Source organism: Pangasianodon hypophthalmus, chromosome 11 (genome assembly GCF_027358585.1).
Source record: "Pangasianodon hypophthalmus isolate fPanHyp1 chromosome 11, fPanHyp1.pri, whole genome shotgun sequence".
Lineage (NCBI taxonomy): Eukaryota > Metazoa > Chordata > Actinopteri > Siluriformes > Pangasiidae > Pangasianodon > Pangasianodon hypophthalmus.
Genome location: NC_069720.1, coordinates 6,173,253 through 6,200,303, shown reverse-complemented (window position 1 = coordinate 6,200,303; position 27,051 = coordinate 6,173,253). Strand labels below are relative to the sequence as shown.

The 27,051-nt window shown below is 39.6% G+C and overlaps 1 protein-coding gene across 1 annotated transcript; it reads right to left on the bottom strand.

Annotated features, from left to right (window-relative positions):
- Positions 1 to 379: 379 nt before the first annotated feature.
- On the bottom strand, positions 380 to 8,820 carry LOC113536615 (sulfotransferase 6B1). Its single transcript, XM_053238276.1, has 7 exons — positions 8,497 to 8,820; positions 7,965 to 8,071; positions 4,660 to 4,749; positions 4,194 to 4,320; positions 4,007 to 4,101; positions 3,624 to 3,780; positions 380 to 2,354 (listed from the first exon to the last, which is right to left on the bottom strand). Exons 1-7 carry the CDS (start codon positions 8,690 to 8,692, stop codon positions 2,227 to 2,229), a joined length of 900 nt encoding a protein of 299 aa, XP_053094251.1. The 5' UTR covers positions 8,693 to 8,820; the 3' UTR covers positions 380 to 2,226.
- Between the last annotated feature and the right edge of the window lie 18,231 nt (positions 8,821 to 27,051).

Below are 27,051 nucleotides of genomic sequence, written 5' to 3'. Positions count from 1 at the left end.
TCTCTACTAATAACCTAAAACTACCACATTCATTTTGAAATTAATTTTTCACATGTAGGGCATGTGGTTTTATTTTTTTACACGTGTGTCACATATTGTTCACATGGTGTCGTGGAAAAACCTATGCTCACATCTGAAATGTGTGTGATTTTCGCATAAGGGAAAAACAACACCCAATATCTATTACTGCATACAATATATCTACAAATATCTGTCTGTCTTCAGCTACATTCTGTATTTATCAAGCTAATTTGCATCATGACAGACAGCTATGTCTTGTATCATACAAGATAGACAATAGCTATGTTAATTACCAAAATTAAAAATGATTCTTTCTTGTACTTTAACATAATAATAATTAATGATAATAAAACATATCCAAAGTTTAGATGAGTTTATTAGTCAGAAAATGGCATGCAAAATATATACCTCCTATATTAAAAATAAAAGTAGAGGTAAAATTGGGTTTAAAAAAAGGGTACTGCTACTGCTTAGGTCTAAAATATTACACAAAATTGTTGCTGATTCGCCATAACATTAAAACCACTGACAGGTAATCATTAATTATCAGGTTACATTGGCACCTGTCAAGGGGTGGGATATATTAGACAGCAAGTGAACAGTCAGTTCTTGAAGTTGATGTATTGGAAGCAGGAAAAATGGGCAAGCTTAAGGATCTGAGTAACTTTGACAAGGGCCACATTGACGGGGCCAGACGACTGGGCTAGACAGATTGACGGGGCTAGACAAATTGAAGGGCTAGACGACTGGGTCAGAGCATCTCCAAAACGGCAGGTCTTGTGGGATGTTCCCGATATGTAGTGGTTAGTACCTACCAAAAGTAGTCCAAGGAAGGACAACCAGTGAACCGGTGACAGGGTCATGAGCACCCAAGGCTGACTGATGCGCTTGGAGAGCGAAGGCTAGCCCGTCTGGTCCGATCCCACAGAAGGGCTACTGTTAACACAAATTGCTGAAAAAGATTAACACTGGCTATGATAGAAAGGTGTGAGAACACACAGAGCATTGCAGTTTGCTGCATATGGGGCTGCTTTGCTGCAGACCAGTCAGAGTGCCTATACTGACCCCTGTCCACCGCCAACAGAGCCTACAATGGGCATATGAGCATCAGAACAGGACCATGGAGCAACGGAAGAATGTTGCTTGGTCTGATGAATCACATTTTCTTTTACATCATGTGGACAGCCAGGTGCATGTGTGTCGCTTACCTGGGGATGCACTATGGGAAGAAGGCAAGCCACCGGAGTCAGTGTGATGCGCTGGCCATCTGACAAGTACCACCTACCTAAACATTGCTGCAGACCAAGTACACCCCTTCATGGCAACGGTATTCTTAATGGCAGTGGTCTTTTCAGCAGGATAATGCACCCTGCCACACTGCAAAAATTGTCCAGGAATGGGTTGCAGAGCATGACTAAGAGTTCAGTGTGTTGATTTGGCCTCCTAATTCCCCAGATCCCAATCTGATCAAGCATCTGTGTGATGTGCTGGACAAACAAGTCTGATCCATGGAGGCCCCACCATGCAACTTACAGGACTTAAAGGATCTGCTGCTAATGTTTTGGTGCCAGGTACTACAGCACACCTTCAGAGGACTCGTGTAGTCCATGCCTCGACAGGTCAGAGTTGTTTTGGCAGCACAAGGGGGATCTACACAATATTGGGCAGGTGGTTTTAATGTTATTGCTGATTGGTATATTTACAGAATACTAAATTTTATTGTCTGTGCAGTGACAATAAAGTAAATTGTATCTTATACACAAATACAGTTATTATTTAGATGTCATCTTTGTTAGAGTCTTTTTTATTTGATTAGAGTATTTGTGGAGAAAATGTCTGAGATGTGCTGCATCTGTCACCATCAGCCATCTTGGATTTAAGGGCCTTGCTCAGTGGCCCAACAGTGGCAGCTTGGCAGTGCTGGGGATTGAACCCCCAATCTGATTAGTAACCCAGAGCCTTAACCATTGAGCCACCACTGCCCAGAGGTGGTCGGGAGGTGATTCCCGTATTATATACAGTCAGGTACATAAATATTAGAATATTGACCGTTCTAAGTCACACAGTATGTTGGAGTTAAATTAGGTAATGTACTGTATATGAGCTCAAAGTGCAATGTATTAATTGTTTATGCCTAAAAATCACTGTTTAGAAAAGAGTTTTAAAACAAAAACAGCCCTGTTTCACAGTGTTTAATATTTCAGATTACTGACAGTACTGCTCGTATTTAAGCTTGGCTCCCAGTTTGGTTCCTGTTAGTTTCTTCTTGAACTCTTCATCCATCTGCTTACTCTGAGCCTCGCTGAAGTGATTCTTCCAGTCTCCTACCTCACCTGTAAAAGAAACAGAATTAGCAAAGATTATCGTTTGGATACCTGGTCTACAGGTGATGCTACACTGGTAATATACAAAGAAACAGTTACAGTATACTAGTACCACTATTTACCATTTTAAATAAACCAAGTCATGGATCAGCCCATCACAGAGGCATAGCTATGGGTGTATTTTGGAATTGAACCCCCTGAAATATTTTAGGACAACTCCAAATGCTTATTTGTGCATACCTAATGTAACACACAAACAGTGCAGCTGATTATATACAGTCAGGTACATAAATATGTGTACCTTGACAAAGTTATTATTAATTTAGTCATCTACCACAGTATGTTGGAGTTGAAATTAAGTAATACAGGACTTTTTTTTTATACAAGTGCCCCTCTTCTTTTTAAGGGAACAATTGTAATTGGACAAACATAAAACAATCATAAATTAAGTTGTCATTTTTAATACTTGGTTGAAAATGCTTTGCAGTCAATTACTGCCTGAAATCTGGAACGAACAGACATCATCAAATGCTGTTTTTTTTCCCTGGTGATGCTCTGCCAGGCCTTTACTGCAGCTGGCATCAGTTCCTGCTTGTTCTTGGAGCATTTTGCTTTCAGCTTTGCCTTCAGGAAGTGAAATGCATGCTCAATTGGATTCAGTTCAGGTGACTGATTTGGTCATTGCAGAATATTCCACTTCTTTACCTTAAAAAAAAGGCCTGGGTTGTTTTTGGCCAGTGTCCAAATATTTATGCATTATAATGATGTTCATAAAAGGTCATCATTACAGTTCCTCCATACTGAACCACCCCAAACATCAAAGGATGTATCTTTTAGTTTGTTTAAATCACATTTTCTGTTTTCTCCCTAATTTGGTCTTGCCAATTCCTACCCACTAGATCACTTGTTAACAACATGGGGAGGGTGGGGCGAACATGTGCTTCCTCCAAAACATGCAAAGCCAACCTCTACATCTATTCAAACTACTGCATCATAGGGCAGAGTAACACACTTGGAGGAAAGAGCTATTCACCCTCTTCAGCATACATGGTCTCACAGACACCCACATTTGGTTACTGTCACTGGTTAATGCACTGCAAGGCTGAAGGTTTAGCACGCACCATGCTTAGGAGGCAGCTCTTTAACTGTTGATGTTTTCAGCTCTCTCTGAGGTTTGTCTCTTAGGATGTTTTGTGGGTGTCACTAAATGGTAGGAAGAACCAAGACCCTGCAGGTGAACCCATCTCCAAACCCACCATTAATGTTCAGCTTAATTACCTTTCCGGAAAAAGACATTGCCAAACTTTCCATGAGAAGTTTTAGAGCTCGACTGCATGGCAGTGAATGTGCTCTCTCCGGCAATCACCTTGACCTGTTCATCTGTCAGAGAGAAGCTGAAGAAGTCTGTGATTTTCTTTACACCCTCAAGTAGGTTCTAATAAAGGTTAAAAAAAAACAGTGTTGTTATAGAAAAGCATTTCTGCATTATTTGCTGCTACAGGTGTTCAAATGAGAGCAGTTCATTATTATTATTTTATACTGCAGGCACAGAACTGAATTGAATTTTTATAACACAAACAGCAAATTAATTTTACCTGATATGCTAAAACACAAGCATGGCCAGCTTGGATCAACAAATATATACTTTTTTTTTTTTTTACCTCCTTTAGTTCCTCATAAGTGACAATTAACACATTAGGGTCATCCATGTGTTTCTCCCAGCCCAGGGCGTGGTCAAAATATGAACCCCAGCCCACTGTGTGTAAAAATCAGGTCAGTGTGAGACATCTGATCTGTTATCTTTGAAAAAGTAAACATTATGATTGAAATCAGGAGCATTCGCCTCACCTTCACCAGACATGAAGTCGGAGAAGAATTTGTCCCAGGACTCAGCATTGGGCAGCACTGGGTTGTTGTTCATGAAATGGTAATAAGAGACGGCAGTGTCTTTGGGGTTTCGAAACACCACCAACATCTGAAAACAAACAACATTTCGAAGGTGAAGGTGAAGAAAATATACAAAATCCAAGACACAACATTATAAGTCCCTGACTGAACTGCTTAAATTATCTGAAACTAACCATGTGCTCAAATCTATGATTTTTAAATGAAGTGTTGGCTGATTCCTCATTGATGATGTAACCACATTGTTTTAGTGTAGTTACTGAATAATTCATGGTAGTTAGTAAAATAGTGTGCTTTTAGGTGAATAATAAGACTGAATATTAGGTGGAACTGCTGTTAATACAACAATGCCACAGTGAAACTGGAGTAACATGATCTGTCACATGTTCCAAAGTACTCTCACACTGACCTTTGTTTTATTAGTCTTAAATGAAACAGGGATGTCACTTGGGTTCAAATGAGTTGCAAAAAAACGCCGTGATGGCATCTGGGCTACAATCTGCAAAGACAAACATGAGAAAAATTTGAAAGTCAAACAATTTGGCACAACTTTATCCCTTAGAGTAAAGAAAAAAAGCTACAAGGCAGCTTTCACTGTTGGCACCATCACATGGTTTACATGTAGTCCTGTGGGAAGCAACCAGAATGCAGGGCACTTTTAACAATGCTTTGCAGAATTATCTGTTTTTTTCGTCACAGCAGAGCTTGCAAAGTGAAGTCAAGGTGTTATACAAGGTTTACAGAGGCAGAAATAAAGGGTCACAAACAGTCTGCGTCAGCACCAAAAAAGCACAATCAAACAGATCCAAATCGCAGTCCAAATCTTTGTCAGAAACAGGACTAGGGCAAAATATCAGTGTCCTCATTTATCAACTGTGTGTACGCATAGTTTTGTGCGTAAACTGTGCGTACACGTTTCTATGCATTGAATGGGAGATATCAAGTTTTGTTATGCATGAGGATGTGCGTATATTTCTGAATACTCTTGACCATGCGTATGCAAGAACTCCTAGTGGTAGAAAGTGTAATAGCAGGTAGACTATGCATAGTTTCTACATCACATACTGTCTATCATATCAGCATAACTGAGAGAGTAATTGCTGATTTCTGTGCTCACAAGACACAGATGATGACAGAGGCGGAATGTAAAATAAAATCATATAAAAGGAACGTTTAAAGATCAATTGGGATTATGTCTTTTTTGAAGATTTGGCTCATGCAGCTTTGCAGAGGTAGGAGTGTTTTTAGCACCACTGGAAACTTTATGCTGCAAATGAGGAGTGGATTATCAGTCAATTTCATTTGCCCAGTGCAGTTTTAGTTGATCTATAATCTAGGGCTTTTAGATACAGGTACATTTCAAAGAGAAATTGGAGATGCTACTGGCATTTCCCAACCAACTGTGAGTTACATAATGGCAAAAATAATTAATTTTCATGCCACTGGAAATGCACACACATAAAATATTTTTAATCATATTTATTAGACAAACTACTTGTAAAAGTGCCAAATGAACCATTTTTCCCCTTCTGCTTCATGCAGCAGGATCTTTACTCCACTGTCAGTGAAGTTAATCTTCTTAGACCTTGGCATGCTCCATGTCATCTGAAACAAGTAGCACCATGAGCAGGCTACTGTGCTTTATAAAGGAACGTTGTTTACCATATATGGTGATTTGAGGGCGTTTCTTTATGCATATGAGTGTGGCTGTGCACAGGCACATTAATTTAGAATGTGTGAGATTTATCAATGGCCTAGATGTCATCCTGAACACTGGCATCCCACTGGGTTGTGTGCTGAGTCCACTATTCTACTCCCTGCTTACCCATGACTGTGTGCCAACAACAACAACCTCAACTGCCAACAAGCTCACCCTCAACACCAAGAAGACCAAAAAGCTCATTGTGGACAAATCTAAAAGCAGCAGACACTCCCCTCTACATCAATGGGACTAAAGTAGAGCGTGTCTCCAGCTTCAAGTTCCTGGTGTCCACATCTCTGACCACCCTAATACTTCAATTCTGGTTAGGAAGGTGCAACAGTGTCTTTACTTTCTGAGGAGACTGAAGAAATTTCATCTGTCTCCCCAGATCTCCCCAGATCTTTTTATCACTGCACCATTGAGAGCATCCTGACCAACTCCGTCACAGTGTGGTATGGTTAGGTCCATGGTGTCTGAAAAAAAAAAGCCCAGCAAAAGGTGGTGAAAACTGCCCAATAAATCATTGGTGCCCAACTATCAGCCACTAAACACTTTCAAAAGAGAAGACGTCTGCGCAGGGAACACACAACATCATCAGGGACTCCTCTCATCCCAGGCAGAAACTGTTCAACCTCCTTCCTTCTAAGAGGAGACACAGGAACATTCGTGCCATAACCAGCAGGCTCAGGGCCAGCTTCTTCCCCACAAACATGACCCTGCTGAACTCTACACTACATCGTAAAGCCACATCGTTTTACTGCCTGTAATCATCCTGCAGTCCTATTCTACACTATATATTCTGTGTTATCTCTATGTCATATGTTTTCTATTATAACGTAGTGTAATTTACCACTCATACTGTTATCTACTCAGTACCTAGTGCACACATTCACTGCCCATAGTCTTGCTATTTATTTATTTACAGTATATATAGTATATATTTTAATTCAACCTGCACTTTGTTATTTTGCACAGTGCTACTATTTGCACTTTTGTTAGATGCTAAACGGCATTTGCTGCTGAGTAACTTGTACTGTGCAATGAAAGTAAAGTTCTATCTATCTATCTATCTATCTATTTATCTATCTAATAGTATTTTAACTGTGGCTACAAACAGTCAAGTCACACAAGCAGCTTAAACAGCTGAGTGATTTTCTGCCACAGTGAGGGCAAACAACCTCCTCAGCTTCAGAGTTAAACCAATTTTATTTTTTCTTATATTTATTCCTCTTACAATAACCCTGAACTCCAAACTATGACTTTGAAAGTATCAAGTCCTCTTTAAGTCCTCAACCATAGACTTGGTTGTTTAAATCAATTTTTAATCAAAACAAATATGCCAATTATAAGAGGATGGTGTGGTAACTGGAAAATTGTAGCCACAGAAGCCACTAGCTAATTCTGCTACTAGTTAGTGATAAATGGCATTTTTGTTGTTGTGGTATATTTTGACAGATTTGACTGCTGTGAAAAATGTCGACCTGTGACATATATAAGCTAGTTTACAAGCAGTTAATTAGCCTGCTAGCTATTCGGGATGACAAAAGACATAGGTACATTTCCAGTTTTCAAAATTTCCAAGCAACCAGCTCATCTTCAGAATTAAACCAATCTTTATTTAATTTTTGTATTACAGATATATAATAAATCTAATGTAGATAGTGAGCTAGGGCCTGGTGTGCCAAAAACCTTATAAAGTTAAGATAATCTTAACTAGTAGAGAGGGTGTTCAATATGATGCTTTCACTACCATAACTTAGCCTAGGCTAGTAAGGTAGCGATTACTAGCTAGGACGGGTAAGAGAGTTGTTATGGTTGCAGTGTGAATGAGAAGTTTTTTTTTAAATATCAGCACAAAAGGTGCACCAAAACAAGCCAAGTGTGAAAGCAGCCTAACAGTTGCTTGCTTACAGCGGAATACTAATTGGGGAGAACACAAAAGCTTTCGGTATATAAGGGATATTTTGGCCCCTTAACCTCAGAATGCTTGAGGTTTCTGGAACAATACAGACCTTCTGTGCATCTGGTGAGTGGAACTCGATCAGTGGGGGCCTTTCAGGGAGTGTGTATCCACATGTAGTCATAATTTTCCTCAACACTCCCACCATCCAGTTACAGCCTGGAACAAAATCAGAGCTCGGAGATTACTCAGAGTTTGCAGTTGTGTTAAGTCTGTCATGTTCTTTTTTGTGTAATTGAAAAGTAAACAATGATTAAGCTGTGTTGACACAAAACACACACACATGCACGCCACTGGGACTGTAATGCAAACCCTGGAAACCTGGGAACTTTTCATCTAACTGCAGTGCAAGGTTTAGTATTAATAACACTGCTTCACACTGGACTTATGGAACTGTGAACTGTGGATCTGGAGTTGTTATGTAATGTGTAACCTGATCCTTGCCATTCCTTGTTTCCTCACATTCCTGCACAGAATGAGAGACTTGCTCAGCTTTTGTAGAGCTGCAGAAACAGCTGAGAAGAAAGGGGGAAAAAACATGCAACAACTGAGATATATTTTATCCAAAATCAGGTCTTACTCACCACATTTGGGATATGCCACCAGCATGACATCATCCTCCCTGGCCTCCAGGTCCTTTAATGCATCTAGGTTCTCCGGTGGGCTCATGATTGTGGAGTAGAGGATCCCATTTCTCTTGTAAAGCTTCTCCTCATCTTTCATATTCATGCCCCGCTCCATGTTGGACTTTATGTTTGCTGCAAAAGTTGGAGCAGACATCTTGTCCCTGCTGCTTCAGGCACGGGGTCTCTTCTACTGCTGGCTGAAGAGTGGTGTGAGAGGACTGTGCGTGCGTGCTTGCTTGCGTGCGTGCATGCATGCGTGTGTGTCTGTGTGTGTGCATTGTGTGTAGGAAGGGCTTGCGTGAGAAGGACTTGTTTGGGTGTTTAGTTACTTATTCACAGATCTTTGACCTACAATAATGATTACATAGATTTCAGTACATTAAGTGGGGTCCAAGCACTAACCTATTATTATTATTATTATTATTATTATTGTTATTATTAAATGTGTAGCATTATTGCAAGTGTGTCATTACTCTTCAACAATGTAAGCTGAAAGTGTCATATAACATTCATTATATATTATTAAGAACAAACTGTGACCCCGTTATATTAAAAGAATTCTCAGGTATTTTTGATCCTAATCTCTAGCCAGCATATCTGTGATTACCACAGACAAGAATTTCAATACATTTCCCTGCGGTGAGAGCTGAACAATGAAACGATGTTTACTCCAAACTCCCTTAAAGTCTATGGGCAGTGTTTGAAGTCAATCAGTAAATGTTTAAATGAATTTTTGTTTGTAAATGAATCTCTGAATCTGTAAAATTCATCTTTTCAAAGAACGAACTACTTCTCCAGGAGGGACACTTTGTGGCAATATTACCAGTGAAGATGTGTGGTATATGAATACGACAAGCCCTTCAGGAAAGGGTAAAGCGACCGGAACTACTACTGTATTGTATTGTTTTAGTGTTGGAAAGTTGATAAAACTTTATTTTGGTATAACTGAGCCTGACACTTTTATTCTTCAAATGTAATGGCTGTAATTTTGAATTCACATCACACAATTGTGTATTTTAAACAACTGCCCTTGTGTATTTTAAACAATTGCCCTTAGACTTTTATTATAATTGAGTAAACAGTTTTCTTCCCCCTCCATACTGAGAAACGTAATAAAAGTCTGGTTTATGGTAATTAAACATACATTGCACATACACTGGCTAGAGATTAGGCTGAAACATGACTGGAATATTTTTTGAAATAAATAAATAAAAACATTAAAGTCTCTTATGTCTTATATTTCAAATTAATTAACTGTTGCTCTAAGCTATTACTAAGATCATTTTTACTTCTCACTGACACCTGCATAACCATGTTCAAGCTTGCCTTCTACCTCCCATCCACCGACACATTCTTACACAACTCAGTAAACCAGGAAATACAATGAAAGGATGTAAATGAAAATGCAAAGGATGTAATCATCTCTGCTACTGTGTGCTTTTTTTTTTGGCTCATTGTTATTTTTTGGCTCATATTGTCGGAATTGATAGAAGAGGCAGATGCAAGTGCAGGGAATTTATTGAAGAAGATAAAGCCAAAACAACAGTGAAAACGAGAACCATTAAGATGTATACAAGGCAAGAAACATACAGACTATAAGCGATACTCAACAACAGCTTGGCAGTAGTTGTTGTTCTTTCAGCTGCTCCCATTAGGGGTCACCACTGTGGATCACCTTTCATTGTCCACATATTGCTTTGGCACAAGTTTTTACACCAGATGCCCTTCCTGACGGAACCCTCCCCATTTATCCAGGCTTGGGACTGGCACTGAGAGTACACTAACCTCTCAGCATGGGGCTCAAACCCACACCCCTGAAATCAAGAATTGCATGCTCTATCAACTGAGCTAGCCAGGCACTACGACAATAGCTTGACAGTGAGATGCTGAAAAACTAGAACTTAAATAGTGGCACTAACAAGCTGTGGGTGTGTCTTTTGGTGTTTGTGTTTACCAACAGTGCACTATATTCTATCTAGTAAAGTTTAAGTAGAAAGTAGAAAGTTTAAGCAGTGGTGTAGAAGGTAAAAAGGAGCTGGTTTGGTTTTAAACTATGACCAAGGTTGACTCTGTGCCAGAGGCTACGGAAGTTTATCTAGTCTCTTTCTGTTCCTTGACAGCTCCTCCTGTGCCCTCAAGCAATTTGTGCAGGTTTCTCCAGGTTCCAGAGATAATACACACACACCCCCACACACACATGCACGCAAAGTACCGTACATGCATGACACATAAAGTTGCACTTGGACAGCTTAATGTTCCAAAAATCTGTAAAGAAACGTGTGTTAACGTGCATCCACATTTTCATGGTATTTTCTATTTCAAATGAGTTTTTCTTTCACTCAATACTTTGAGTTTCACAGTTTAAAAGAAAAATTTTAAAGAAAGATTATACTGTTTTACTCACTACATGTTAAAACAAAATAATTAACATACGTTTTTTTTTTTTTAAATATTTATTTAAATTTTTTTGTTCAAAAATCTAATAACCTGAAAATAAACTTAAACCAGTGTGACTACAAGAACAGAGATATTACCGTTTTCTTGATGCATTCTAAATTTCCTAGATGTTTGTGTATATATAAACCAAAAATGTTTGAGAATTTTTGCTTAAATGAAATAAAAACTCTTACAGAAAAGTCACACAAACTTCACAAGCAACACCTAATATCTATTGCTATAAATATCTGACATCACTGACATTCTGTATTTATCTCTCTGATTTATCTCATGACAGATAGCTATTAGCATTAGCATGCAAGCTAGTTTATACTGTCAGAGTTGTTATCTGTTTTTAGTTAGCGTTACTTAATGTTTGCTCATATTGCTTGGTTCTTTGTCAAACACAGATTTACTGTCAATTACAAATCAGTGTGTGATTTGTGGTTCTTTCTTGTACTTTTATTTTAATGCTAATTATTATATACATTTAGATACATTTATTCATCTAGAAATAGCATAGATATTCACTTAATTTATATTAAAATGTTAGCTGCCATTACACGAATATATATATATATATATATATATATATATATATATATATATATATATATATATATATTACTGCTGAAAAAAGTTATTCACTGTTATTTTAGGTCTAAAATATTATGGTATATTATGGTATATATAATAATAAAATGTACAAAATTATAGTTATATTTATAGTTATATTTATGTAATACTAACTTTCATTGCCTGTGCAGTGACAATATAAGAATCATTTTTCATCATCATCTTTTTTTTTTTTTTTAACAAATACAGTTAGTTACAGTGTGATTTTTTCACTTGATTAGATTTTTTGTGTAGAAAGTTTAAACAGAAATGCCTGAGATGTGCTGCATCTGTCAGCGTGACTTATTTTGGATTGGGATAAGCAACAATAAAAGTTAGGCTAATGGTTTATATAACATTGGAGTAGTTTGGAAGTGATTACCACCTTATTTATTTCTAAAACAGCTTTAAATTAACAGTACATTTAAAAGAGTGCAGTTTTGTTCTTAAAATGTGTTGTTCTTAAAATTTTTGTACTTTAACTACCAGTAAATTCTGCCCATTTTTGGTATTACTCACTGCAGCAGGATTACTCTTCTGAGATTATTTACAGGAAACTTTTCCATTTCAGAAGCAACCTGTTAATTTCCATGCAGGAGAGATTTTGCTTCCTGCATAAAGCAATGAAGACTACTGATTACTCAACAGCACTACTTGTAATAGTAAAGCTGCATCTGTAACGATCCACATTTAAGCCTTATTTTATTTCCATTTCCATAATTATTCCTGTCTCAACATCTGCATTGCTTATACAGCAGCAAGGCTTCACTGACATATCCATAACATGTCATCTGTAGCTGAGAAACTTTAATATAAGAAAAAAAGAAAAGTTTCAAGCTGTGGATGTTTTATGCAGTGAGTAGTAAAAAAGTAGACTAAGTCTAGGCCACAAAACATTAATTCATTCATGCATTCTTCAGTAAACAGTGAATCTGGAGTCTATCTTGGGAATGCTGCACACAAGAAAGACTGCTAAACACTTATTTTGAAGAATACATTTAAAAAATAAAACTTAAAAAAAGTATGTAATATAATTATAATGTGGTCATAATGGGCTTAAAAAGGTCATGAGGAATTATTGAGGATAGAACTTTTATTTTTTTTTAAAAACAGTAGGCTATTTGAGTTTTACAGAATAATAAGGTTCAATCTGTATTTGGACATTGTTTAGAAATAATGTAAAGTAAAAAATAGGATTCTTTTAAAAACCTTTTGTTGTGTGAGTGAGTAATGACCAGCAGAGGACAGTGTTGTCAAAGAACAAAGTAAACGCTGGCCAGTAGTCACTGGATTTCCATGAATCAGATCATTTGGCTCAGTTCACCAGTAAGAGTCGACTCTATTTCAGCTCCCAAACAGCTAATTGCCATTTTTTCCCCTAAGTTTAGAGAAAGATTCACCAGTGAGTATTGTTCTTTTGCAATTATGTCTGAAATTGTTTCATTAAATGTTTTCTTCTAATTAATAGAATGACATGGCTTTGCATTGCATTTTGTAGCCTAAAATCTATTTAAATAATTTGACATCTCGGATGTTGAAAAGAGGGCTCCATGGAGACATTTTGATTAAATGACACTACAAGAGTAACGACAATGCATACATCTATGAACAAACAAACAACCCCAAAAGGCCCATATACGAGAGTCAGCTCCAACATTCACCTAAAAGAGCCGATTCAAAGAGCCAGCTCGTTCCCATCACTATTAACAAGAGCTTTTAATGCAGATTTTTGTACAGCTTGATGTGACATCCATTGTTAATGTGTCAGTGGTCAGTGTGATCAGTGTGTAAAACAGAAGATCTGGCCAGTTGTCTGTCCGATCCTGGCTATGCAGCAAGTCAAGTGTTTTTCATTTGACCGTGGCTTTTTTTCAGGCAGTCAACTGTAGATGTACTGTTTATGCAGCATGCTAAATGATGAGTTTAATCTCCTCTTAGGGAATTAATCCATGCAGCATTACAGTGGGGACTTCCCAGTGTCAGCTGCCTGGATAATCAGCTTTTTGGTAAGGAGAGGATGGAAAGGAGTCACCCATCTGCTGGAGAGGTAGACCAGTGAAGCCATTCATGTATTCATCATCCACATGTATACTCATTGCTTCATTTTTTTTTAGTTGAGATATAATAAATTCCAGAGGACAAAATAAATGTTTTGTGAAATCAGTATTGTCGTATATACCTCGATGCCTCCTTCTTATGATAATCTTGAATGAAAAGTTTTTAAGATTTTCAGTCATCCAGATCCTTCAGTATCTTTAGGAAATACATCTATTAAAAATACAATGAGGGATAATATGAGCTTAAACATATGGTGAATGATAGTTTTATTTGAACAAAAAAGCTTTTCTTTAAAAAAAAAAAAATCCCTGCCAAACACTGGATTTTCATATTACTGCACCCACAGTTTTTTTCCTTCCCTACTTTGTCACCTGCCAATACCCATCCACGAACCAGAGAGGGTGAAGGCTACCATGTGCTTCTTCTGAGACACATTCTATTCACTGATAAATTCACAGTGATAAATTCAAATATTTACAATATATTTTTGTGAATCCATTTATTTCTGTAAAGCTGCTTTGTGACAATGTCCATTGTTAAAAGCGCTATACAAATAAAATTGAATTGACTTGAACACATGAAGCCAGCCAGCTGCATTTTTTTAACTGTAGTCTCACAGGGCAGTGTAACACACTTGGAGAAAAGCACTCTCTGCCTTCTTCTGCATACATGAGCTCACAGCTACACACAACTGGCTATTCCCATTGTGACAGGGGAGGGAGAGAATAATGTCCCTCCACCCAGAGATCATGGCCAGTTTTGGTTACATGACTCCCGGCCATGGATGGCTGTGGGCTTCAAAATTGTCTAACAAGCTTGATCTTGGAGATGATCTTGGTACACTCTTCTATACAGCACATTTCAAGCTTCTGTGTGTCTTAGGTTTGTGCATGTGGACATTCTCATTAATTCTGACCACATGTTTACATCTGTAAATCCAGATACTGAGATGGTCATAGACTTGATTTTGTAAAAATGTCCTGAAATAATTTCTGTGTTGATTTGGACCATCATTTTGTTAAATAATCCATCTATGGTCAAGTGCTAAACTTCTGGCAAAGGCAAGCAAGATTAGTTGTGGTACTTAGTAAAATTTATAATAGCACCTGAACCACCAGATGCAGCACAGCCCAAAAGTATCACTGATCAACCACCATTTTAAGGTGGAGTTTGTGAGATTTTACTTCTACTCAGTCCCCTTTTATCACCAGGTTTGCCAATGGTGTTCATGGATAAAAAGTTTTGTTTTCAGTCTCATCTTATCATGACCCATAATTCCAATTAATGAAGTTTGATGAAGTCGGGAACTGTATTTTGTGTTCTGGCATCTTTTCTCAAACATTTTTTTTTGTTGTGGATATGGCTGTTCGTTGCCTCCCTTAACATGCTCCTCACCATGCTCACCGGTCCTATGAATTTTTCAATGGTTCCAGCCCTGTATACCATTTTATTGTGGCTGGGATTATGTTTTATCTTTTCGTTTTGTTCTTCCTTATGTGATGGATGACAGAGATTTTATGTGTACAACCTGTGTACAATGTGGTCAAAAGTTAGAGTTTCTGGAAAGTGAGAACAAAAAATAACAGACATTTTCTGCAGAAAACTTTGCCACATATTTATTTAGAAAATACAATTACATTAATAATAATAATAATAATAATAATAATAATAATAACTACTTATGTTCTAGGAAGTTTCTTCTGTTGTCTGAGTATCACGTCAGACAACAGAATTGTGTTCTTTATATAATAACTTGCCTTTTTTTTTTTTTTGAAGGGTGCCAATAATTCTGGAGTTGACCAGTAATTCTGGAGTTGACCATAAATGTAGGTGAGGTGTCTATATGTGTTCCTTTGCTGTTGTAATCAAAACAAAAGAAATGAGCTAAAGGTCTGTGTGTGTGTCGGTTCTAACACTGTGGCAGACTGAATTAGGTCTGTGCTACATCTCAGGACTCCAGACAGTCCTTCAGAACTGACCTTCACAACCATGCCTCTGGCTCAGTGACTGTATAACTGTGTGTGTGTGTGTGTGTGTGTGTGTCCAAGGCTATTTGGGCTTGTATTTGAGGCATTTAATATTTTCAAACAGCAGAATCATATTGTGACATTGAGGTGGATAAAGTACATGTCTTGTAAAATGTCCACATATCTTCATATCAGTGTCAGTGACCATAAACTGAGGTGTGTGTTTATGACGTTGTCTTATTCTCAGCCTCAGTGGCTTGATGTGTGTGTCTGCGCTGTGTGTGTTGACCAACAAGGAGGCATGAAGCACATGTTGTGGTTTGCATACACATTTATGCACAGACACACACACACAGTTCCTGTGTGTGAAAGGTCTGCTGGGCAGAGTGTCAGTGGGGATAAACAGTCTGTCCTTAAAGAGCAGATGTCCGTTCCTGTGTGTGTCTCTGTCTGTCTGTCGGGTGTTCTCTGTGTCTCCCTCTCTGTTTCTCTCTGTCTGTCTGTTTTTCTCTGGGTCTCTCTCTGTATCTTTGGCTGTCTGCCTGTTGTTCTCTGTGTCTCTCTCAATTCAATTAAATTTTTAATTTTATTTACATATTTATTTATATGTACATAATGATTTATTTACAATAAGCACACTGATAGAGAAAATATTCTGAACCTGGAGTATATATTTCTACAATTATATCATATTAAGAGCCACAGTATGGCATTCTGTAATTGAGGAATAAAAATTTTTTTGGCCTCATTTTTGTCAGGGTGAGGTGGGGGGGGTGGGGTTATGGAGTAGGCGAGGGTTTGTCCTTTTCCCCAGAATTCAGTTGCAGTGACATCCAGTGGGTTTTCCTAGATCAACAACAAGCCAGAAACAAAATGTATATTAAAAGAGAGAGAGAGAGAGAGAGAGAGAGAACAACAGACACAGACAGAGACACAGAGAGAGACACAAAGAGAAAAACAAAGAGAGAGACAGACAGAGAGAAACAGAGACAGTAACAGAGAACAACAGACAGACAGACAGAAACAGACCCCCCTCAAACTCATTAAAGAAAAATATAATCTCCAAAACACATTCCCTTACAGCCTCTCAAAATCATAACTTCAACTGATTGACCACACACAACAACACAAAAATTTCCACAATCGATAAGCTAAAATGATAAATAGAGCATTAAACAGACAATATGCTCTAGCTGATTACCTGACTAAAATTACATTTAAAAAAAAGCAGAGAAACACACTAACATTCCACAGGCTCAGTGTTCACAGGACAGTATAAGAGACAGTGGAAACCTCGAGAAGAGAGAATCTCTAATCATTGCAGCATAGGACAGATAGAAACACAACAACAATTTCTTTTATCCTGCAGCAAATACACAAACATCAGACAAGGTTTTCTCAACACACTAAACACACACTATTAGCTACACACCAAATTACAGAAAACAGTGATATACTATGCATACTATGCATATAAGCATAGAAGTACTAGAGTTTGTGAGAGAATTAGCAAAATATATTAATAACTGCCATATTCTGAGAAAGAAGAACAAAATGGAAGCTATCCAATGTGTATATTAGTGTAAATATTTTATAGAACAGTAATATACATCCCCTCCAAAAGTATTAGAATGGCAAGCCCATTTTTTTTTTGTTTTTAGCTGTACACTGAAGACATTTGGGTTTGAGATGAAAAGATAAATATAAGACCACAGAACTGAATTTTAGTGTTCATTTTACTGATATTTCTCACATATCTAGATGTGTTTAACAAGTTAGAATGTGGCAGCTTTTGTTTAAACCCACCCATTTTTCAAGTGATAAGTGATCAAAAATATTGGAAATGTGACTGACAGGGCTTTCTTGTTGCCCAGGTGTGCCCGGGGCAGACCTCGTGGATTCACAGGCATAGAGTGTTTTGGTGAACTGGGATGTTGGATGCTGTCACCCCGCCCCCAACCCCCACCCTTACACATTCACTCAGGTTTGTGGAGGCCATTTGTCTGGCCGCTTTATGTTCCAGGGCGCCTTCATGTCTGTGTTACCTTCTGGTTCTCCCATTTAGTTATGCTGTCATAGCTAGTCTTGCCGGAGTCCCTGTTTGCACTCTGCATACAATGGTCATTGTCCTTAACCATTATGTGACAATTAGCATACCTAATAATCCCTGTTTCTCTCTCTACCTTTCTCTCCCTCTCCCTCTCTCTCTTTTTCTCTGTTGAGCTACACATGCTACTCCTGAGATACCAGTGATCCTAACCCCTTCTGCTCTCTGGACCTGCCTGATCCATCCTGATGCCCTACTTCTGGTTGGAGTTCTCATCACTTGGACACCACTCACTGCTGCTGAGGATGGCCCCACATGGACAGCCAAAGATACATGAGATTACTGTGGCTGGTACCACTTAGAAACCATGGCTTTGGACTGCAATTGATACAAACAGTTTTGCTACGATGGCTTGGGGCTACAATTGCTATGATAGCTTTAAGACTGCAATTGCCACAAACCTTTTTGTACTCAAGTCTCCATCAGTAAACAGTTGATAACTTTGTAGAACCCCGGTGTGTGAGGGTGTGGAGGAAGACTCTGGAAACAAGCAGAATTTTAACTGCGCACCGGGCTTGCGTTTATTCAAGCCATGCTTTTCAGCTTTTCAGCGAGTCTGTCCCAGTTCTACCTTTCACTCCATCAAGTTCAAGTTCACGCTGTGAGTGTGTTGTGTGTGTCTCGCAAGTTCCTCTTGCACTCTATCTCTCTCTCACCTGTTACGGGAGTCACTGAAAGCGCAAACAGACATAATTAAGTAGACTGGCGGTAATAAGACACAGGTGAGCATCATCACGCAATGCCTGCCGGTTCAGTCTGCCTCCTCTCCATCCACATCCATACCCCCACCTCCCAACTCAGGCTGGGGATCTGTCCGGCCTGCAGCTGACTCCAACCTGATGGGAGAGGTAATCCGCCACCACCCTCTGCGCCCCCAGTCTGTGGACCAACTTGAATTTGAATGGCTGAGGTGCGGTGAAGCCTTTGGAGCGTGGAGTGAACAGAGGGTGAAAGAGGGTGAAAGGGTGCCCCAGTAGGTAGTATCGCCAGTGTGAGGACCGCCCTCTCCCTCCACCACCTGGGACAAAATGGCCCCCAGCCCTCTGTCTGATGCATCAGTCTGCAGAATAAAAGGGAGAGAAAAGTCAGGCAACAGTGGGCCCCCACACAAAACCGGTTTTACCTGGCAGAAAGCCCCCTCACATGGCTCCATCCACTGGACTGGATCTGGCGCTCCCTTTTTAGTGAGGACAGTCAGCGGGCTGGTGACGTCTGAAAAATTAGGTACAAACCCCTGATAATAGCCAGCCAGCCCCTGGAACTGCCCCACCCCCTTTTTGGTCTTGGGTCTCGGGTAGGCTGCAGTCGCTGCTGTCTTTTCAATTTGGGGACTCGCCTGTCCATGGCCCAAGTGGAAGCCCAGATACCATACTTCCACCTGTCCATCTGCACACTTCTTTGGGTTTGCTCTGAGTCCCACCTGTCTCAAGGATCTCAGGACAGCCCTCAGATGTTGTAAATGCCACTGCCAATCATTTCTAAAAATGATTATGCCATCTAAATAAGTAGCGGCATATGCATTGTGTGACACTTCGGATATGCGTCAAATTTAGACACTGCATCGACTTTTATAAAGTCCACACAAAAACAGACCAACCCGTCGGCCTTGGGCACCAAGACCACCAGGCTGCTCCAGTCACTGTGGGACTCCTCGATTACTCCCATGTCAAACATGGCCTTGAGTTCATCCCAAACCACTTTTTTTTTGTGTTCAGGTAACCAGTATGGGTGCTCTATACAGCCACACCTGGAGAAGTCTCAATGTGGTGCTCTGTAAGGTCAGTGCAACCAGATAGAGGTGAAAACACATCAGAAAATTCCTCTTGCAACCTGGCAACCTGTGCTCTCTGGGACGGTGAGAGATGATCTCCACAGGGGACCGGGGTGAATTGGGCCGCACTTTCTAGACTTACCTCCGGTCCCAGCTCCTCCCTCTTGGGAACCACTATCATACATTCAGGACTGTCGTTTTTGGGAATGACACAAATTCTCCTGTGTTAGGTGACCTAAAGTGTGGAGTTTTGCTCTCAGGTCCAGAAGGTACTGAAATTTCGTTTTTGCTATTAGAAGGTCCCTCCTCACAATTTTCCCTGATGACATCTAAGACACCACAGGGCTTGTGCCCATACAATAATTGGAATGGGAAAACCCCGTGGAGGCTTGCAGGACCACTCACACTGCAAACAACAGAGGTTCAAGCTACTTATCCCAATTCCACACATCTCCATGAATGAGCTTACGAATCATATTTTTAAGTGTTTGATTAAACTGCTCGACCAGCCCATCCCTCTGCACATGGTAACCACTGGTGCAAATCTATTTATTCCCCAATAATTTGTAAAGCTTGCATAGAGTCTGTGACATGAACATAGTGCCCTGGTAAGTCAAGATCTCTTTCGGTATCCCAACTTGGGAGATAACATGGAAGAGTGCCTGACATGTTGCGTAGAGGTACTACTCCTGGATACCGCATTGCATAATCCACCAGGACTAACATAAACCAATATCTTCATGTGCACCTTTTTAATGGCCCGATGAGGTCCATATCAATTCTTTTGAAAGGGACCTCGATATTGGGGTGGCCAGCGGATTCACTAGCTGACAATCGCAACATGCCACACACCACCTGTGAACATCACCAATAGAAACAATAGAAACAAGCCATTAGATGGTTTAGTGTTTTATTCTGACCCAGATGCCAGATGGCTTATGATGAGCCACATGGAACAGAAGTTCCCTACGGCTCTTTGGTACTAACAACTGAATCGTCTCTTCCTTAGGTTGAGTGTCCTGCATCACTCGATATACTCTATCCTTAATAATTGAAAAATACGGGTGGGTTAGTGCAACATTAGGCTGAATTTGCTGCCCATCAATAAATCTCACTTGGTCGAAGGCATGCTTCAGGGTTTCACCGCATGACTGTTCCAAGGGGAAATCCCCTCTAACACAGAGCTGAGATCGACGGCCCTGGCACCGCCTCGTCAGCGAGTGCTGTGCACATTCCACACCATGCCTCGCTACTACAGGACCCATCCACAAATAGTTCACTCATTAATGCCTGAAACCCTGGCCAGTTTGTCCCAAAAATTAGTGGATGGATGAGGTGAGGACTAACTGCCACCTCCACTTTATGCTTTTGCCCTGGAATAATAATGATTGGCACCAGCATGCCTTCCCCAATGCCCTGCATTGAATCAGGCTTTGATGAACGGTGGTCTGGTTACACCCCGAGCCCACCAAGGCCTGACGTGTGCTCCATTGTATACACACTGACAAATGGTACATTGCTGCTCATCGGGGGAGACCTGCGGTGCGTCAGGGATCTGGATCAGTATTCCTGCTTCCACAAAGGACCACTGATCCTCGAAATGCCCGGCTTCCCAGCCACACCAGCAGACCTGCCCAGGCTTTGCCCAGTCCTGGCGCTCCTCTGCCGTCAGTCCCCGGTGGCAGTAGCCCTTCAGCTGCTGCACGGAGGTGAAGGGGCAGCTGACCTTGGGGAGCTGCAGCCACTGGAAGAGTTGGCAGTGCTCCTCAGGTGTCTGGCCATCCCCACACAGCTGCCACATGCTTGAAGAGCTAAAGAAAGGCCTCCAGATTGTCCATGGAGGCCATCTTTGTGAGCTTCATGTGTGTCACGGTGGCAGGGGACACAGCTGGAGATGTGCTGGGCTGCAGCAGCTTCTGGAGTACCCGCCAGCTCTCAGCCTGCTCCTGCAAGAGGACTTCAAAGTGCGGCTCCGCTCATGACATAGGTCGAGGAGTGCTTGATGTTGGTGGAGTATTTGATGGCGAGGGACTTGACGATCTTGGCTAGTGGGGAGGCTTCCGTGGCGGCCACAAACTTCAACAAAATAGACTTCATATTAAAACTGTAGTGAATTTCCTGTTTACACAATTGCACTTTTTGACCATGTAGTACACCCAGATGAGGATGGGTTCTCTTTTGTCTGGTTCCTCTCAAGGTTTCTTCATATTCCTCATATTGTCTTAGGGAGTTTTTCCTTGCCACTGTCACCTCTTGCTATGCTCATTAGGATGCATTTATAAATTTAAAAACTATATCCTGAATTTATATATTTCTGTAAAGCTGCTTTGTGACAATGTCAATTATTAAAATTGCTACACAAATAAAACTGTATTGAATTGAAATTATTGCTGAGGATGAACACACATACTCAATCCAGAGAGACAGAGGCTCCACGAGTGCACTCATCCGTTCATCTTTTGCTCTCCCCTCCCTCACTCCATCCCTCCCTCCACACGTTTCACTTGCTGTTTATTTATGCTGTTTACTTAGAGCCCTCTCGATAAACACGCTCTATTTAGAAACAAACACAGAGATCTCTGCGTGTGTGTGTGTGTGTGTGTGTGGCATGTCTAGGGACCGTTGTGCTCGGTTCCTCTATGTTCCAGCGTCTGTAGTTTGTACAGCTGGGTGCAGCCATGCAAAAGGAGGTCAAACGCCTTGCCTTGAGCATCTACAACGCCCTGCATCCTGCTGCAGCCACACGTGACTGTGGATGTGCATGCATGCGTATGCGTGTGTGTGTGAACTGCAACTGTGTCTCCATTTGCCACAAACCTCTCCTCAGTAACCCCCCCTTCTGAGAGCCTTTTGTGCTCAACTGGCCTTTTCTGTACATTCTAAATTACATGTGACTCAAGAAAGAGATAGCAATAAAGAGATAGAGAGACAGATAGACAGAAAGGATTTTGTGCGTGTGTGTGTGTGTCATATCGTTTTTTTAACACACACGCACACACAATTATATATACATATAATATATATATATATATATATATATATATATATAGATAGATAGATAGATAGATAGATATTTTTTTTTTTTTTCAGTTGAATTCTGGATAGAAAGTGTTGTTTAATTTTCCATAACAGCAGCTCTGTCAGTAGTGCAGCTGCAAATCACAGGTTTATATTAATGTGCTCCCTCCAATATGTTATCGTTTCTATAGTAACATTTCATTCACAGGGACTTGTATGGTGAACACTCCAAATAAACTTATTAAAAACGTCTATAATTATTCAGATGGTAAAGTTTTTGTAAAGAGATTTCATTTTTTGTAAGGAGTTGTTTTGCAGTAAATAGATAAAAGTACCATGTTATTTATTGATAAATGTAAATTTTGTGTATTGCTGTGGTATAAAAGGAATAAAACACTGCTGTTATTGGAAAACAATCAACTGCAGGGTGGTAACAGTAACTTGCATCACACCGTTCCAGTTCCAACTTTATAATACTAAGGCCACAATTTGGTCCAACCTCCTCTCTTTTTCAAAAGTATTCACACGTTTATGGGTGATTAGTCCTTCTAAGTCTTTCCTGCGTGTGTTTGTGTTTACACATTAAGCAAATCATGGGAGTAAGCCCTGTGTCCTAGAGCTGAGCATTGGCTATGACCTGCTTCTGTGTATAAGGATTATCACTCGAGTTGGATAAACATGTCGACATGGTGTTTGGAAATAGAAGCACTTCCCCCTCTATGCAAATCTAAGTTTATCCACTCAGATTAACTAAAGCTGCTCGCTGGCCAATCCAGAGAAGCACCTCACCTGGGTGTCCCCAAGAACCCAGTGTAAGATTAACTGTACTAATCCACCACACAGTGTCTTATCTTTCCTCATGTAGAACTCAGTCAATGTTAAAGTTCTCAATATCTAATTATGTATTGTTCTGAAATCAGGAGTTATTGAGACACTATGCAAGGCTCTGATGGTATAACCTCAGTTTTGCACATTAATTAAGGAATAACACACTTGGGGGTGTGCTGTTATAAGAAATTAATCAAGGATGGGATGGGGAGATGATGCAGTTACTGTTACTATCTGCAAGCTGATAATTTTCCAAAAATAGTGTTTTATTCCTCTTATACCACAGAAAGTTGCCAATGATTATTTATAATTATCAATTTATATTTATTAAAGAACATCATACTTTTTCAAATCACATTTATATTAACATCTAATTTTGTAGAACAGCCACAAAAGAAAGTTTGTTCCTGTTATATTCTGCTTATATGTTCCACTTATATAGTAACATCTATGAACAGTACACGTAGCTAGCATTACCTAATTTCTGTCAATGCAACCCCACTGACTTCATGAAATATTCTACAAGTTATTTACAGTAACATTTCTTCCACCGAGATCCTGCAGCTTTAAAGCACTTTTGAAATGAAAATCTTACTTACCTTTAAACCAAAGTCATACTTTTTATCCATTTATTGTTACATTTAATGTTGTGTAATGTCTGCAAAACAGGTTATTTGCTTACATTATAGTAGATAATAAGTTAATAAGACAAGCTTATTATATTACCGATAATCTGGAAAGCACAAAGCCTTCCAGACTCAAGGCTTTCCCGTGTCACCACACTTAAAGTTCCTGCTTTAATGTTAACTAATGTTAATATCACCAAGTGACCGCATGTATGTATAGAAGCTCATTTCCACCACATATGAGAAAATACTACACAGATTTATCTCGCAATTGTGACTTTTTTAATCTTGCAATTACAAGTTAATATCACTCAGTTGTGACTTTTTGTCCTGTACTTGTGAGCTACTTTCATGCAAGATTTTTTTCCTCAGAATTGCAAGTTAATATCACTCAATTGTGACTTTTTTCCTTGTATTTGAGAGTTAAATTGTGACTTTTTTATCTCATAATTGCAAGTTAATATCACTCAATTTGCAACTTTTTTACTGTGGAATTCGAAGCTAATATCACTCAGCTGTGAATTTTTTATCTTGTAATTGTGAGTTATTTTCACACAACTTTGACTTTTCTCCTCAAAAATGTCTCACTTGTGACATTTTTATCTCATAATTGCAAGTTTTTTGTACACAACTGTGACTTTACATCTCCCAACAATTTCACTTCCACAATTACAGTCTAATAAGCGGAAGCATGAAGTTGCAGTAGCATACGATTGCAAGATAAATAGTTGCAACTGTGAGATATTATCTCAGAATTGCGATGTAAAAATTTGCAATTGCGCAATATAAACTCACAGATCTTTTTTATCACAGGTAACACTTCCATACCATATGGCATGATTACAGACCTGAAAAACTTTTAAAAATTAGGAAGCGAAAATATTTGTGTGTGTATGTGTGTGTGTGTGTGTGTTTGTGTGTGTGTGTTCCAATGTGTACAATCCTGGGCACAAAAAAAATGGGCCAAGCCCAAAATGGCAAAATATTAAGCTTTTAATGGTCTTAACAAAAAAAAATCACTGGTCAGGAAATTATCAGGCCCTTGATGAGCTGCATCAGATGTGGCAGATAACCAAATAATGACAAATCTTTTAAGGAAAAAATCTCAGAAGCTATTTTTGTAAAAAATTTTGTACAACCAGATATGTGTTAGTTTGAATTTTACATCAAACATTTTAATCATTATCATGATTTTACCTTTGCTTACAAGAAAACTATATAAGTGAATTTCCCTGTTTGTAGTTTTTTCCCCCAAACAGTTCACTACAGCAAAAGTAAATGCGCAAATGGTGCCACAGGACGTGTCAGGAGTGCATTTGTTTAATTCTTGCTAAATTTCTGACCAATGATTTGTTGTTAAGACCACCCATCCATCCATTTTCTGTACTGCTTATCCTACACAGGGTCACAGGGAGTCTGGAGCCTATCCCAGGGGACTCGGGGCACAAGGCAGGGACACCCTGGACGGGGCGGGCCAACCCATTGCAGCGCACAATCACACACACTGGCACACCTGTTCACACACTACAGACAATTTAGAGATTCCAATCAGCCTATAATGCATGTCTTTGGACTGGGGGAGGAAACCGGCATACCCAGAGGAAACCTCCGAAGCACGGGGAGAAAATGCAAACTCCACGCACACAGGGCGGAGGCAGGAATCAAACCCGCAGCCCTGGAGGTGCAAAGCAACAGCGCTAACCAGTAAGCAACCATGCCCCCTGTTAAGACCATTAAATGCTTAATATTTTGCCATTTTGGGCTTGGCCCATTTTTTTTTTTTTTTGCCCAAGAGTGTATACATAATAGATTTATGTCTATGATGAGAGACATACAATGAGAGACCCTGTGCTATATCAGAATTTTCTTGCATGCACACACCCTTGATCTGCTTTACACACTTTCTTCATTAACTGCACACTGTGAACTTGAGTTGACCTCCCGAGCACCCGGCCTGCAGACTGAACTTCAGCTGACCTGTGTGTGGCTCAGTGTGTACATGCAGTGACTTGTCAGTGGCCTGTGTGTGTGTGTGTGTGTGTGTGTGTGTGTGTGTGACATGACTGTATATGTAAGAAGGGTTAGAATAATGCAGCATTAGTGGCAGATAAAACCAGAGCCGATCGCCTGCTACAACACACACAAACAAACATACAGACAACACAAACACAGCTTAGCGCTGGTGATGGCAGGTTCATATGCACTTTATTGCAGTGTGTCAAGTTTATTTATAAAGTAAATTTAACCAACAGATGGTGAGCAACAGATAAATACACCCGAAATGCAACATACATCAGTGACATCATGCATAATTAATAGGATTTAAAGACATTTAAGGACAACACAAGGTGCTAAGGCGTGCTGTTATAGGAAAATAATCAACGACGGGGTGTTGTGATGAAGCAGAGTTACTGTTACCACCTTGAAGTTGATTATTTTCCTATAACAGCACGTTTAATTCTTCTTACACCACAGCAATTTGCCAATGATTATGGTTTTTCAATTTATTAATCAAAGACACATTATGCTTTTTAAGCTTTCATAGCTATGTTTAATGTTGTGGGACATCCATAAAACAAGTTCCTGTTATCATTTATGTTATAGCAGCTATGAACAGTCATTCCCTCACCAGCTTCAATTTTTGTTCTTGTTGCAGCTTGTTACTGATAAATTGGGAACTGCAAAATCCTCTCTTGTGAAGACTTTGCCAGGATGGAAAAATTCTCCATACAGAAAACTTCACCATATCAACTAAATAAGGCACTATATACATGAGAAGTACTGAAAGACAGAAGATCCTATATGAACTCTGATAGTAGGCTGAAGCAAATTAATCCCCCAGCCCTGGGGCAGAAACGGTAAAGAGAGAAGCAGGACATTTGTATTGCATGTCTTCTCTTTCCCTAAACTGTATATGGTTGTGATGCGGTTGCCAGCATCACCTAAGGCTCTCTACACTATGTTGGTTAAATATTAAATTTATGTTGAATAAATACAGCATGTGTCCCCTGTAAGGCCTCATAGTGTTGAGAGTAATGACTGCAGCTAAAGCAGTTATTTAGGTTGTTTGTTTGTGTGTTTGTGTGT